The sequence below is a fragment of the Bufo gargarizans genome, chromosome 4 (genome assembly GCF_014858855.1).
Source record: "Bufo gargarizans isolate SCDJY-AF-19 chromosome 4, ASM1485885v1, whole genome shotgun sequence".
NCBI lineage: Eukaryota > Metazoa > Chordata > Amphibia > Anura > Bufonidae > Bufo > Bufo gargarizans.
In genome coordinates, this window is record NC_058083.1 from 39533318 (window position 1) to 39550176 (window position 16859).

A 16859-nucleotide genomic window follows, 5' to 3' on the forward strand; every position below is an offset into this window, starting at 1 on the left:
GTCGCTGATGTACTTCTTCCTGGGTCAGACAGGACACTTTTAATGGGGAATTTATTTTTACATTCAGCATTTCATCTGACAGTTTATTTTCCTCAGTGAATACATTGGAGAAAAAAATATTTAACAGCTTTGCTTTCTCCTCGTCGCTCTCTGCGACTCTCCCCTCATTACTTTTTAAAGGGCCGACACCTTCAGATTTATACTTTTTAACATTTATATAATTGAAGAACATTTTAGGGTTAGTTTTACTCTCTCAGTCTCTAGTTTGGCCGCTTTTATTTGTTTATTACATGTTCTATTTTTTTCCTTTTAGTTTTTCAGTGCTTCCGTGCTACCTTCCTGTTTTAGTGTTTTATATGCTTTCTTTTTGTCATTTATTGCTTTCTTTACAGTTCTATTTATCCACATTGGTTCATTTTTTTCCCTTAACCTTTTATTCCCATACAGTATGTACCTCTCACAATGAGATTTTAGGATGCTTTTAAAGATATCCCATTTTGTGGCTGTATTTAAATTTTTGAGGACTTTATCCCAGTTAGTTAGGCCTATGGCCTCTCTTAGTTGGCTAAATTTAGCTTTTTTGAAGTTTGTTATTTTTGTTCCTCCCTGTAGAAACACTCTTTTAAAAGATGATAGGAAGGTTATTACTTTATGGTCACTATTTCCCAGGTGTCCCCCAACCTGCACGTCTGTTGTTCTGTCCGGCCTATTGGTTAATACTAAGTCCAGTATGGCTGTCCCTCTAGTCGGGTCCTGAACCAGTTGGGAGAGGTAATTGTCTTTGGTTATTGCCAATAACCTGTTTCCTTTATGAGATATACAAGTTTCAGTTTCCCAGTCTATATCTGGGTAGTTGAAGTCCCCATAATAACCACCTCATTATGATTTGCCGCCTCGTCTATCTCATTTAGTAGTAGATTTTCTGTGGACTCTGGTATATTAGGTGGTTTATAGTAAACTCCTATTAGTAATTTATTATTGTTTTTAGCTCCATGTATCTCTACCCACAGTGACTCCACATGTTCATGTCCCTCACTTATATCTTCACGGAGTGTGGGCTTTAGACCGGACTTTACATAAAGGCAAACCCCTCCCCTCTCCGGTTTTGATGATCCATTCTAAACAGACTGTAACCCTGTACATTAACTGCCCAGTCATAGCTATCATCCAGCCATGTTTCCGTTATTCCCACTATGTCATAGTCCTCCTCACACATCACTAATTCCAGTTCCCCAGTTTTATTAGTCAGGCTTCTGGCATTAGTATACATACATTTGAGAGGTTTATGTATATTTTTTACCCTACACCTTTCCTTCTGAACTGTTCTAGTCCCTCCTTCCATTCCTCCCCCAGTCCCACTACCTTGCCCCCAGTCTGCACTATCTTCCCCTCCTATAATGTAATTTCCCTCCCCCCCAGTCCTTAGTTTAAACACTCCTCCAACCTTCTAGCCATTTCCTTCCCCAACACAGCTGCCCCTTCCCCATTGAGGTGCAGCCCGTCCCTACGATAGAGCCTATAGCCGTTAGAGAAGTCGGCCCAGTTCTTCAGGAACCCAAACCCCTACTTCCTACACCAGTTTTTGAGCCACTTGTTACCTAATCTCCCGCTGCCTTTCTTGTGTGGCTCATGGTACAGGTAGTATTTCGGAAAATACTACCTTTGAGGTCCTTGCCCTAAGCTTTTGACCTAAATCCCTGAAATAATTTTTAAGGACTCTCCACCTACCACTAACTTTGTCATTGGTTCCGATATGGACCATGACCGCTGGATCTTCTCCAGCCCCTCCCAGCAATCTGTCAATCCGACTCACGATGTGTCGCTCTCCAGCGCCAGGAAGACAGCACACTGTTTGGCGATCACGGTCTTTGTGACAGATTTCTCTATCTGTTCCCCTAATAATGGAGTCTCCCACTACCAGCACCTGTCTGGCCTGCCCTGCTCTCCTGGTCCCCTGCTTACTGGAGCTGACATTCTGACTGGTAGAGGAAGTGTCCGGCTGCAGCAGGGCCATCCCTGGACTGACATCCCCCAATCTGCCAAACGTGCAAACTTGTTGGGGTGTGTCAGATCAGGGCTAGCCTCCCTGGCACTCTTCCCTCTACCCCGCTTTCTAACTGTTACCCAGCTAGCTACCTCACTTTCCTCAGCCTCCTCGCTACCACCCTCCCCCTCATCTACCCCAAAGAGTGCTTGCTCGGTGAGAAGCAAACTCTTTTGCAAATTGTCAATGCCTCTCAGTGTTGCAACTTGCCCATGTGAAACTTTTTTTTATTTTTATAAAACACTTTATTTTTTATTTTACACTATTCATGCTCTATACAGGGAGTGCAGAATTATTAGGCAAGTTGTATTTTTGAGGATTAATTTTATTATTGAACAACAACCATGTTCTCAATAAACCCAAAAAACTCATTAATATCAAAGCTGAATATTTTTGGAAGTAGTTTTTAGTTTGTTTTTAGTTTTAGCTATTTTAGGGGGATATCTGTGTGTGCAGGTGACTATTACTGTGCATAATTATTAGGCAACTTAACAAAAAACAAATATATACCCATTTCAATTATTTATTTTTACCAGTGAAACCAATATAACATCTCAACATTCACAAATATAAATTTCTGACATTCAAAAACAAAACAAAAACAAATCAGTGACCAATATAGCCACCTTTCTTTGCAAGGACACTCAAAAGCCTGCCATCCATGGATTCTGTCAGTGTTTTGATCTGTTCACCATCAACATTGCGTGCAGCAGCAACCACAGCCTCCCAGACACTGTTCAGAGAGGTGTACTGTTTTCCCTCCTTGTAAATCTCACATTTGATGATGGACCACAGGTTCTCAATGGGGTTCAGATCAGGTGAAAAAGGAGACCATGTCATTAGATTTTCTTCTTTTATACCCTTTCTTGCCAGCCACGCTGTGGAGTACTTGGACGCGTGTGATGGAGCATTGTCCTGCATGAAAATCATGTTTTTCTTGAAGGATGCAGACTTCTTCCTGTACCACTGCTTGAAGAAGGTGTCTTCCAGAAACTGGCAGTAGGACTGGGAGTTGAGCTTGACTCCATCCTCAACCCGAAAAGGCCCCACAAGCTCATCTTTGATGATACCAGCCCAAACCAGTACTCCACCTCCACCTTGCTGGCGTCTGAGTCGGACTGGAGCTCTCTGCCCTTTACCAATCCAGCCATGGGCCCATCCATCTGGCCCATCAAGACTCACTCTCATTTCATCAGTCCATAAAACCTTAGAAAAATCAGTCTTGAGATATTTCTTGGCCCAGTCTTGATGTTTCAGCTTGTGTGTCTTGTTCAGTGGTGGTCGTATTTCAGCCTTTCTTACCTTGGCCATGTCTCTGAGTATTGCACACCTTGTGCTTTTGGGCACTCCAGTGATGTTGCAGCTCTGAAATATGGCCAAACTGGTGGCAAGTGGCATCTTGGCAGCTGCACGCTTGACTTTTCTCAGTTCATGGGCAGTTATTTTGCGCCTTGGTTTTTCCACACGCTTCTTGCGACCCTGTTTACTATTTTGAATGAAACGCTTGATTGTTCGATGATCACGCTTCAGAAGCTTTGCAATTTTAAGAGTGCTGCATCCCTCTGCAAGATATCTCACTATTTTTGACTTTTCTGAGCCTGTCAAGTCCTTCTTTTGACCCATTTTGCCAAAGGAAAGGAAGTTGCCTAATAATTATGCACACCTGATATAGGGTGTTGATGTCATTAGACCACACCCCTTCTCATTACAGAGATGCACATCACCTAATATGCTTAATTGGTAGTAGGCTTTCGAGCCTATACAGCTTGGAGTAAGACAACATGCATAAAGAGGATGATGTGGTCAAAATACTCATTTGCCTAATAATTCTGCACTCCCTGTAAGGTCATACAAGACCTCTGGGCGACATTTAACTTCACTTTTTTTTTTTCATTATTGATTTCTCTGACATTTCTCTGATTTCTCTGACATAGTAGCCCCAGTTACAGGGGAAATACAGCCCCCAGAGAGTCTGTACAGCATAATACAGCGCTACACAGCGCTATACAGCCTCAATGCAGGGCTGATCGAGGTCTGTGAAATACCTGACAGCTCCTGCACTCCCCTGGCCACGACGATCATATGAACCCCGGGCCAGGACAGGAAGTGCATAGCCTATGGGCGGACGTGAGGTGGTTAACAAGGATAAGCGTTGCAAAGTATAATGGATACAATATAAACACCTAAATGTATTTAATCTGATGAATCAACTTAAAGTCTTTAAGGCTACTTTCACACTAGCGTTCGGGTTTCCGTTCGTGAGCTCCGTTTGAAGGAGCTCACGAGCGGACCCGAACGCAGCCGTCCAGCCCTGATGCAGTCTGAATGGAGGCGGATCCGCTCAGACTGCATCAGTCTGGCGGCGTTCAGCCTCCGCTCCGCTCGCCTCCGCACGGACAGGCGGACAGCTGAACGCTGCTTGCAGCGTTCGGGTGTCCGCCTGGCCGTTCGGAGGCGTGCGGATCCGTGCGGATCCGTCCAGACTTTCAATGTAAGTCAATGGGGACGGATCCGTTTGAAGATGCCACAATGTGGCTCAATCTTCAAGCGGATCCGTCCCCCATTGACTTTACATTGAAAGTCTGGACGGATCCGTCCCAGGCTATTTTCACACTTAGCTTTTTTTTGCTAATATAATGCAGACGGATCCGTTCTGAACGGAGCCTCCGTCTGCATTATTATGAGCGGATCCGTTCAGAACGGATCCGCCCGAACGCTAGTGTGAAAGTAGCCTAAGAGTGAACTAATTTTAAAGGAGACATTATCTCTATAATGAAAACAGCAGTCTCGTGGGTTAAACAAATTGTGTTATTATTTTTAAGATGTGTTATTTTTAAAAAGGTATCATCTATAACTTAACATCACTATTTATAATAGAGGGACTTTACTGTGGCGATTTTCTACAGCTGTATGAGTGGTAACTATAATTCCTAATCAATAACACCATTAGATTTACCATACATACAGTTCTTGGTATAATATCATATTATTTTATTTTGTATTTATCATTAATGTGGATGTATTATATTAAGCATATACTGTATATTTTAGGTTATACTTTCTCTGAATGGTTTCAGGTGCAGAGTGCCTGTCTTCAATCTATAATATATTTTATGTTCATTACTTTGACGAGGTAAGTCAAATTGGCAAGAGTACCATATCCTTGATAGCAAGGGGGTGAGCCCTCTATATTTGCTCTTTTTTTTTATTACTTAATAACGGGTCAGTATTTGACCGGGCAACATCAAGTTTATGTTTACTGCTAGATTTAGGAGATTCGCACTGTTTACAGACCTTCTCAGATTTCACCAGGCGTGGTCAGCACGTGGGTTATATATTTTCTCAGTGTTTGTTGCAGGCAGTTCACTGCGGTAGAACAGAAGAGAGAAGAGTCATCCATCTGCATGGTAAGCAGCTTCAATTGGTTGTGATAAAACAGGAGTAGAATTTTAAATGCTCAGAAATTTTTTTGCCAAAAATAAAAGCATAAATCATGAAAGAGGATGATCAAGGTTTTATTATAATATTGTAGAGTAAGTGTGGAGGATGCAATGGTTACAGTCACCTGTAGTCCTGGGGCAGGAGGTGTCAATACTACTTAATAGAATATCAGCCACTGGCGCAATTGTGCATCTTCTTTTGCAAAATCTAATATGATATTCTGTTTGCTTTGCTTATAAATAGAAATGTTTCTTTGAACAATCATCATCCTACTGTATTTAAAACTCCACCGATTGTTCGACAAACGCAAAAACACTTGGCGAAGGTTGATTGGATTTTTATAATCATTTGTTGGCAGCACATCTCTCCATGCAAGCAGGGGATGAGTGGCCGACTATATCCCAACTGTATAGGAGAGGAATGATGACACTCTCCATAAGCAAGCGCCGATCGGCGTTGTATACCTGCCATTGGCGCTTGCTATGGTCCAGCAACATTCTATGTGGACCTTTAGTGAAGTGAAATAATAACCTGTATCACTGCCTACATCCTACGTTTGCATGTAAATTTAATTTATAGACCATTTTCACACCTATTTGGGAGCACATAGAATTCTAAGAAATAGAAAACGCGACCAACTGACAAATTTAGTAGCCAAAATCTGTGCATCAGACATAGACAATTTTTATTTAAAAAAAATAAGCAAAGTCCATGAATAAACAGGCTAATATTCAAATAAAACTTTAAAAAATCCATGGTATTTAGTACAAAAAACAAGCTCACGCATTTCTACATGTATGTAGTCTATGATTAAGATCTCATGTCTGAAATGTGTTAGCATGCTGCTTGTTGCAGACATCACGTATACCAGCCTGTCTGCAGAAAGACTACCTCTTTCCCATAACGTTATAGAACTCTTTGCCTTCTATTACCGGTATGTAGCATATTTAATGTTGCTCTAGTCGTTGAAGCTCCTGGTCCAGTCATAGGATAGGGAGAATAGCTTTCCAGCAGCATTTTCAGCTTCTTAGAAGCAGAGACAGAGTCTCGACTCAGTGTTACTTTGAGAGGGGTGGGGGGCTTGCACAATAATATTGACAGCCAGAAGTGATGTCCAGTACTATTGTGTAACTAAGGAAGAATTAGACTGCATAACGGGTGAGGGGAAAAAATACCATCCTGCAGTGGTAGAAGTAGGAGACTGGTCGACAAAGTGACTACTCTACTCTGAGGAGCAAAGTACACCAGGTCAGTGAGTGATTATTACTTAAAAGGACAGAACTTTCATCTAATCCGCATGGCTGCCTTTTCTGTACATGAAAACATTAACTTTACTCCTTTATACTATCATCTACCTGGCTGTGATGTATTTCTCTTCCAGATGGACAGATCCATTGGAGTAAACATTACACAGTAGATGATCACCAGTAATTATATCTCCTTTTGGAGATTATAGGTCACACTCTAAAACTTATGCAAGTTATTTCCCTTTCCAAAATGAAAGCTATGCCTCTGGTGCCACCAGTTGAATGAAACATATTCTATAAGTCAATGTTCCAACTTTTAATCACCCATTGAGTCATAATGTAGGATTACAGTCAAGCCAGTACTTGATCTGCAGACAGCTGTTTCTGGGAGATTGTCCCTCATTAGAGCAGAGTAGAGGGAACTGACTTAGCTGGATGAGAGGCCCAAAGCAGCTGTCTGAAGATGAAGCATTTATTTGTGTAAAGAAACACAGGTGAGGAAGAGTACAGGATCACCGTCTAGGACCACCACCAGCAAACTGTAAATCTGCTACCTATCTGTCTTCAATCCAATTGCAGCAAGCCCCATAGGAGCTAGTATAGAGGATGGGTGTGGTATTGGCCCTGAGGAAGTGTTGGGTCATGGTGTACTCTCTCAGGCCACTGCTCCCTGGGGATTAATGCAATGGAAAGGTAGTTTTGAAGACTGGGGCCAGCTGTAAATGTATAACACTCTCTTTTACTATGTATAGAATAAAACTTAAGGTATATTCAATAGCAGCAGATGCAAGTTCTGGCACTATTAAGAAATATCGATGTAGGATCAAGGGCTGTAGCATTTGACTTGTAACTGGCCTACTGGAAGTCTAGGTGATGTGTGTGTTAGCTTTAGTCCCTCACCTTCCTGCAGTGTCTTCAATGCAGAGTTTAGCTGTATGACTTCTCAAGAATTTACCTGAGGCTGTATATACAGTTGCAAGAAAAAGTATGTGAACCCTTTGGAATTATATGGATTTCTGCACAAATTGGTCATAAAATGTGATCTGATCTTCATCTAAGTCACAACAATAGACAATCACAGTCTGCTTAAACTAATAACACACAAATAATTAAATGTTACCATGTTTTTATTGAACACACCATGTAAACATTCACAGTGCAGGTGGAAAAAGTATGTGAACCCCTAGACTAATGACATCTCCAAGAGCTAATTGGAGTGAGGTGTCAGCCAACTGGAGTCCAATCAATGAGATGAGATTGGAGGTGTTGGTTACAGCTACCCTGCCCTATAAAAAACACACACCAGTTCTGGGTTTGCTTTTCACAAGAAGCATTGCCTGATGTGAATGATGCCTCGCACAAAAGAGCTCTCAGAAGACCTACGATTCAGAATTGTTGACTTGCATGAAGCTGGAAAGGGTTATAAAAGTATCTACAAAAGCCTTGCTGTTCATCAGTCCATGGTAAGCCAAATTGTCTATAAATGGAGAAAGTTCAGCACTGCTGCTACTCTCCCTAGGAGTGGCTGTCCTGTAAAGATGACTGCAAGAGCACAGTGCAGACTGCTCAATGAGGTGAAGAAGAATCCTAGAGTGTCAGCTAAACACTTACAAAAGTCTCTGGCATATGCTAACATCCCTGTTAGTGAATCTACGATACGTAAAACACTAAACAAGAATAGATTTCATGGGAGGATACCACAGAGGAAGCCACTGCTGTCCAAAAAAAAAACATTGCTGCACGTTTACAGTTTGCACAAGAGCACCTGGATGTTCCACAGCAGTACTGGCAAAATATTCTGTGGACAAAGTTGAGTTTGGAAGAAACACACACCACTATATGTGGAGAAATAGAGGCACAGCACAACAACGTCAAAACCTCATCCCAACTGTGAAGTAAGGTGGTGGGGGCATCATGGTTTGGGGCTGCTTTGCTGCGTCAGGGCCTGGACGGATTGCTATCATTGAAGGAAAAATGAATTCCCAAGTTTATCAAGACATTTTGCAGGAGAACCATTGCAGGAGGCCATCTGTCCACCAGCTGAAGCTCAACAGAAGATGGGTGTTGTAAAGTAAATCAACAACAGAATGGCTTAAACAGAAGAAAATACACCTTCTGGAGTGGCCCAGTCATACTCCTGACCTCAATATGACTGAGATGCTGTGGCATTACCTCAAGAAAACGATTCACACCAGACATCCCAAGAATATTGCTCAACTGAAACAGTTCTGTAAAGAGGAATGGTCATGAATTACTCCTGACGGTTGTGCACGTCTGATCTGCAACTACAGCAAAACATTTGGTTGAAGTTATTGCTGCCAAAGGAGGTTCAACCAGTTATTAAATCCAAGGGTTCACATACTTTTTTCCATCTGCACTGTGAATGTTTACATGGCGTGTTCAATAAAAACATGGTAACATTTAATTCTTTGTGTGTTATTAGTTTAAGCAGACTGTGATTGTCTATTATTGTAACTTAGATGAAGATCAGATCACATTTTATGACCAATTTGTGTAGAAATCCATATAATTCCAAAGGGTTCACATACTTTTTCTTGCAACTGTAGTTGATCTCTCTATAACAGATACAGGAGCTCTGCAGTGTGCATCCTCTCCCAGCAAAGGCTTCTTTAAAAAAAAAAAAAAAACTCCTGGCAGGAAGTGGGAACAGACGACTCCTACCAAGATGGGAGGAGCAGGGTGGTAAGCCGTGCTCCTTGTCAACCTTTGTCAACCATTTTATTAAGGGTAGATCTGGCCAAACACAAAACAATACAAAACTATTTACTGCAATTGCAAATACCAAAGGTCTGGGGTACTGCAGTTTTTACCAAAACCTGCCATGTGCCCGGATGGAATTGGCTTCTAGGGATCCTTCTAGGGAAAATTTCTGTGGATTAAGGTAGCAGAAAACAAGTGCAAGCTCACAGATAGCAGACCTATCAGATTATTAGGAATAGCAAGCCAGTGTTAGAGCCAAGAGAGTCAATAGCAGACAAAACAACAGAAAATGGGTTAAACTAGAAAACTGGCTGAGGAGTCAAATCCAGGAGAAATATATACAGCCTAATCAGTAGTCAAGAAGGTTAATCCAAATTGTAGATTAGGGTAATAAACCAGAAGGTCCAACACAAATGCAGCACTGTTCTGAGCACACAAAACATAGTGGAGACAAAATTATAGGCAAAACAGCAATGAGCACAAGTCTAAGCTCTGGGACTGGAGACCGAAGCAGAAACCTGTTTGGCTCAGCATCCATTCTCACATCTAGGTTGACAAGCTGGTTCTTGGCAGGTCGGCAACAGTCATGCACTGGATCATGACTAGGCGGTTTCCTTTCCTCACAGTTCATATCCTATTTAAAAGGTTAATCATTGCATTGCCTATTGGAGGCACCAAGGGCACCTGCTTTTCTTTTAGGAAGTAGCGGTAATATGCAATAATTTCTTCTTATTGTTGGTTTACTTATTTGCGCATTTCTAATACTTTACTTCTAGGTTTGAACCCTTTCACAATGGAGCTCATCTTACTTCTTCTATCTATTGTCGTCATCCTGTTTCTGGCCAATGTGATCAAGAATCAGAAGAAGTACAGCAATTTTCCTCCTGGGCCTAAACCTTTACCAATTATTGGAAATATGCACATAATCAACTCATTGAAACCTCAAAAATCATTTATGGAGGTAAAAAGAAAATTAAAGAACAGATGTAGAACATAGATGCTGAGGTTGTCAGTGACTCCATGTCACAAAGAGAGCACAATCTACCCCATGTAACTGGTAATGGTTCACCACAGTACATCACCAATCACAGGACAGAAGGGTTCTAATCTTTACATGTTTGGATAAGCCCATCATGCTATAGCTAGGTGTTCTTCACCCTGGGCAAAGATTCAGTTTGTTGTCTTACCAATCTAAATGCCCTTACCAAGGTATAGTGGCCTTGTGGTGCTCCTCCCTCACTGTATTCTTTTTGGCACTGGTGACTACTAGAGATGAGCTAAACGAAGTAAAACTAATTGACTTTGATCAGAAAAATGTATTTTGCCATGAAGCCAAATTTCCTTGTGCTTCATAGTAACAAATCTTTCCTGAAATAGCTGTAAAAAAAAAAAAAAAAACATACTCACCTCATCCATTTGCTCGCGGAGAGACCCCCGTGGCCATTTTGATTGAAGAAACCACTCAAACTCTCTGATGTCGTCACCGCTGCAAGCCAACGTGATCACGCCATCACGTCACTGGGTGAGATTTTGAGCTGTTTCTTCAATTAAGATGGCGACAACGGCCTCTCCATGAGCAAATGGATAGGTTGAGCATTATTGGTTATGGTGCTGATTGGTAATGGTGCCAGGTGTTGGGCTCTCACCAATCAGATATTTATGACCTGTCCGATGGATGGATGGGCGATCAATATCTAAATACCTGAAAACTCATTGCCAGGAAATGGGTAAGTATTATTCCCTTTACAGGTCTGGTAAAGTGGGGATCCCCCATTCTTGCACAATCCCTTTAATGATATTTTTTTTTATTTTTATTTTTTTATGTCATTATATTGATCATTTGGAGCTCTTATTGTCCAATATTTTTATATTGGGTTGTGTATAACCAGTACAAAGTAGAACAAAACAAAAGCTTCATTTTTTGGGATTCAGAACGCCATATTCCCTGTGTAGACATAGGGGGTCATTTATCAAACTGGTGTAAAGTAGAACTGGCTTAGTGTCCCAAAGTAACCAATCAGATTCCACCTTTCATTTTGGACAGCTTCTTTGGAAAATTAAAGGAGAAATTTGATTGGTTGCTATGGGAAACTAAGCTAGTTCTACTTTACACCAGTTTGATAAATGACACCCATAGTTTTCAGCAAAAATGTTCTTGAGCTGAAATATAAAACAATATGTAGCAAGCTCTTAAAGGAAACCTGTCACCATTAATGCACGCATTAATCTGTAGGCAGCATCTTACAGAGCAGGAGGAAATGAGCAGATTGCTGTATAGTTTTGTGGGAAAATATTCAGTAGAACTTGGATTTCATTCATTTAAAATCCCTGCTCATTCTGGACTTGGACGTCAAGGAGGCGGTCTTTCCAGTGATTGACAGCTATCTCTGTATTCACAGTTATAGAGAGAAGGCTCAGAAACCATGTTCACCATGATAGGTTTCCTTTAAACTCCCTCTAGTGGTGGCTTTAGGCTACTGGAATTGTAGATTTTATCAATGTGTAGTTTCTTACTTGGCTCAGTGTGTATGGATATGTCTGTCACAAGATTAGTGCAAAGCAATTTTTTTAATAGATACCGATCCTATATATGTCTACGGTGTGTGTGGCCAGCCCATGGTTGTGTTGTGAATTGAAATCTGTTAAGAGTTTTCTTAGCATGTCAAAATATTGCATTGGATTTAATGAATTAGCATTTAGAATCCTTAACCAAATTTGAACTAAAGTAATGGTGGACGCATCTATAACTCTTTGGGGCATATTTATTAAGACTGGCACTTTTGACACCGATCTTAATAAGGACTTGCACTGGCAGTGGATCCCCCAAAGTTATGTAGACGCACCGGCCTCTACATAACTTTGGTGGATCCACTGCTGCTTCTAAATGTAAGACAGATTCCTAGCTGTCTTACATTTAGACCATTTTCTATTCCTGAAACTTGCATAGAAAATGGTAATTGAGACGGGTCTGCCAGCCCTTCCACACCTACATCACACCCACTTTTTTAGACCTGGCATGAGCGGGGAAAAGTCACAGATTATGGCACAAAGGACCTAATATAGGCATGTTTATGTTTATTAAAAGACCCCCCTACATCTTTACAGGAAATTTGCCTTGTAAAAAGTGGAGTTCTCATCTCTGTAAACATATATTATAAAATCAAGTTGTACATAATCTTAGACCTAACAACATGATGTTATAAGATGGGTGCTCATGTATTCTGCTTTCAGATATCCAAAAAGTATGGCACAGTATTCAGTGTCAACTTTGGCACAGACAAGATGGTTATCGTGTGTGGTTACGACACAGTGAAAGACGTTCTTATCAACCATGCTGAAGAATTTGCTGGAAGACCTGTTACTGCCATAGGTGCTATGACATTACAGAAATATGGTAAGTCTGTGATGTGTTAATTAAAAGTAATAAATAAATGTGTATATAATAAACAGGTTTAGAATTCAAACTACCATCCAACAGGGCCAATATGGAGTTACAGTCTCAACTGGGCCATGGAGCCTGAAATCCCCAAAAGATCCCTCTACCTCATATGGAGACCAGTATTGTTAAGTACCCATGATAGTTGAGGGGCCTTGTTAAAGGTTTTGCATCAGGGTCCAAGAGCTGCAAGATATGCCACTGGCTTCATGTGTTCATATGTGTTGCCTGAGCACCTGAATCTATGGGAAGTCACATGGATGTTAATAAACTGGCTAGGTCTTATGAAGGTAATATGGTTACCACTTGTGCTTAATGCTGAAAGAGGACATGTCCTTAGTGAGAAAGTTGGTGGGCTCGAAGTATGGAAAAATGTGTTAAAATGGGCCAGATGGAGGTTCGAGTGCTTGAGTATAATTCATGAAAGACTTTTGATACTGGGTTCAAGAGAGTGCTGTAAAGTTAACATTGTCTTAGAGGTCTGTGACACTGAACTGGACCCCTCACAGTGGCATTCCTGAGTATAGATGTTCAGGATAACGGTGTTCAGGTTGCGTTCTGGAATATTCAAACATGTTGTAACAACTGGAACGAACTGCAGCAACCAAGCATCTGTGGCTTACTGTATGTAAGAAACTAAGGCCATCGGGTATTGTTCTGTTTTCTGTACTTTGAAGAGAAAAAAGTAAAGACTTGCGATGAGTTGCAGGGGCTATATTCGAATTTGCGATATTTCACGAATATTTGTCATATATTCACGGATTTCAAGAATTTGAGATTATTTTATTGATTGCGAAAAATCGGCAATGTAAAAATCGTGTAATGCGAATTCGTAATGTGAAATACAGATGTGGGTCACTTTGTCCACATTTTTCAAGCTGCTAGAAGTTTAATGAGTTTCTCCTGAGATTGGAAAAATTGTTTGGCACGGCAGAACAAGTGCTCCAATATATTTGCGATTGCGCTAATCGGCAGTGATTAGAATATTTTTTTTTTACTACGTGCAACTTCACATTTTAGCAGGTCTGACTACAGATTACTGACTGGTGCACTTATTATTGTTGTGAACTTGACATTGCTTACTTCTCATTGGCCCACAAGCAAGAAGCAGAGAGGAATCGTGTTCAGATGGAAAAGAATACCGAATATTCAATATAACGAATATATAGCACTATATTGTAAATATTTGCGAATTCTCGAAGTGGCGATATTCGCGATAAAAATTTGCTATTCGAATATTTGTGCTCATAAATTCTTTAATGGGGAGCCCATTACCACCTCATCAATGCTCTTACAAGGTTACACTTATGTTGATTTTAGAACGTCAGAATATATGTGAAGATGTTCTTTGCTCCTGAATTTTTCAGTAAGCCTAAAATGATCCTGTTTATTGAATATTATTATTTTCACTTTTGAGCTGTTGGTCAGATCCAGGTGTACTGGACTGTAAAAGTTTCATAGAGAGTGTTGTGTCAGAGCCAGGAGTGTCAGACCAGAACAAAGTGAGATGGAGCTGTGCGTCAGAGCCAGGAATACTAGACCATAACAATGTAATTCAGAAATTTGGGTCAGAGCAAAGAGTATGAGACTACAACATGGCAAAAAAGAGTCAAAATTCACAGTCAGAACAATAATAAAATATGGTCAGATTGAGCTGTGGGTGATAACTAATGTCGAGCGAAAAAAAGAGACATACTCACCTCTTCCATTTGCTTGCAGATAGGCCTTTGCAGCCATCTTGTTTGAAGATACTATGCGTTTGACCTCGCCACTGCGCTGGCTGGGCACGGTGACGTCATCAGTAGAGATGAGCAAATATATATATTTTTTTTATATACGGTTCGATCTAAATTTATTTGCAGTGAATCCCATTAAAAACTTCTATTTCCTGGCTGCAGAGTGCCTCTATAGTGGTGTAGAAAACTGTGCCTTGCAGTAACACGCATAGGGAGTCTGTTTAGGTAGTGAAATAATACTATAAGTTCGTATGACATGCAGATGACGTCAAAAAGAAGGGCCAATACTGCAAATACTGACTCTTTGCATAAATGTCATGTAATTGTCGATAAAAGCCTTTGAAACGTATGAAGTGCGTATAATTATATTTCACTACATCACAGAAACAACTGAAACAAAGATCTAAAAGCAGTTTAGCAGCAAACTTTGTTAAAACTAAAATTTGTGTCATTCTCAAAACTTTTGGCCACGACTGTACAGTCGGTCCAACATATGGAGGGTGGAATTCCACCGGGTGGTAACGTAACATATCAGCCTATGTTGGGGGGTGTCGTTCCTTCGCTGCAGCTCAAGGAGGGTGTGTTTTGCGGCGTACTAGTGGCTGAAGTGTATGCAAAGTTTCCTGGCCATTTTTAGGATGTCTTGCAGATGGGTGGAAGACTTCAGGAACCACTTGACAACCAGATTGCACACATGTGCCATACAGGGCGCATGGCTTGGCCCTCCTTGACGCAGCACAGACACCATGTTCTTTCCATTGTCGTTAACAATGGTTCCGATTTTCAGTTGTCGAGGAGAAAGCCAGGATTCGATTTCTTGATGAAGGACATGGAGCAGTTCCTCCCCTGTGTGACTCAGTTCGCCCGGGCAAACGAGGTGCAGAACAGCATGATACCACCATGCCCTGAACATGTGGCATGCTGGAGGGGCACTGTGAATTTATTGTCCCTGCAGTGGAGGTTAAGGACACGGTGAAGGATGAGGAGACAGAGCGGAAATTTTCGCAGGACCAACGGCGTGACAATGTGAAGGCAGAAACAGCATTACCTGGCCAAGTTTCTGGTGTGGCTGTGCAGGAACCACATTTACCCAGTGGGCCATAAAGGACATGTATTGTCCCTGACCGTAGTTACAGTTCCACATGTCAGCGCTGCCATGCACTTTGGCAGACACCAACAGGCTCAAGGATTGGCCCACCTTCTGTTCCACATGTATGTGAGGGCTGGTACTGCCTTTATGGCAAAGAAATGATGGTTTGGGACTCTCCACCTCGGTTTGGCACAAGACATCAGTTCTCTGAAAAGTGGAGAGTCCACCACTAGGAAAGATAGGGATTGCAGCAACTTGGACAGGAGCACATTCAGCTTCTGCACCGTTGGATGAGTGCATGCAAACTGTTGTCTCTTGGCAATCACTTCAGTGATCGATTGCTGAAAGGACGAGGAGGAGCAGGAGCATCAGGATCAGCAGATGATGGGAAGGACAGACAGCTTCCTTCGGCTAAGGTGGTGGAGCCTTGACTGTCTGTAGCCGGGTGCATGCCTTTAAGTGATGCAGAGGTTGCTGTGGCAGGGTGGACCACGACTTCAAAGCCACAGTTCTCCCAGGCTACTTTATGGTGATGCTGCATATGTTGATGCAGGGCTGTTGTGCCAATTTTGGCCACGCTTCACCTTCTGTCCACAGATTCTACATATGGCCATGTTCACCTCCTCCGGCGGCTTAACAAAAAACTGCCACACCACCAAATAGGTTATTTTACCCTCAACCCTCAACACTACGCACTGACTGCTACCGCCGCTGCTTCCGTGAACTCTTGCACCGCTACTTTCTGGGCATGTAGGCATCTGCAAAGCAAGTGGTCTACCCCGGCACGTTTAGCTACCGACCTTCCACTGCTGCTACCCTGCTGACTCCCAGTCTCCTATCTGAACATCTCTGATGTCCTCCTCAACGGACTCTGGGTCAGGTGCCTCACCGCTCGCAACAGCAGCTCCCACGCCGCTCTCCTCATCACTACTTGCCTGCCTAGCGGAGGAAGCGGCAGATGTCTCCTCCACATGTTGGCTTGCCAGTATCTGCTGAATGTCCTCTAGTAGCTTCTCCTTGCTGTATAGTGAGGATGAGCCTACAGTATATAATACTTCTCTGGCTGAGGGAACAAAAAGGGACAGAGGCAGGTTGAGGACAGTTGGGGCACAGGGCCTGCTCCCGGGCCATGCCAACTAAGGGC

General features: G+C 41.9%; 1 protein-coding gene across 1 annotated transcript in view; it reads left to right on the forward strand.

The window, feature by feature from the left end:
* Positions 1–5375: 5375 nt before the first annotated feature.
* Positions 5376–16859, forward strand: part of LOC122934082 (cytochrome P450 2K6-like) — a 43654-nt gene continuing 32170 nt past the window's right edge. The window contains exons 1-3 of the mRNA XM_044289246.1: positions 5376–5451; positions 10230–10414; positions 12685–12847. Coding sequence (XP_044145181.1) covers positions 10247–10414; positions 12685–12847 — 331 coding nt within the window. The 5' untranslated portion in view covers positions 5376–5451; positions 10230–10246. The remainder of the gene's footprint in view (positions 5452–10229; positions 10415–12684; positions 12848–16859) is intronic.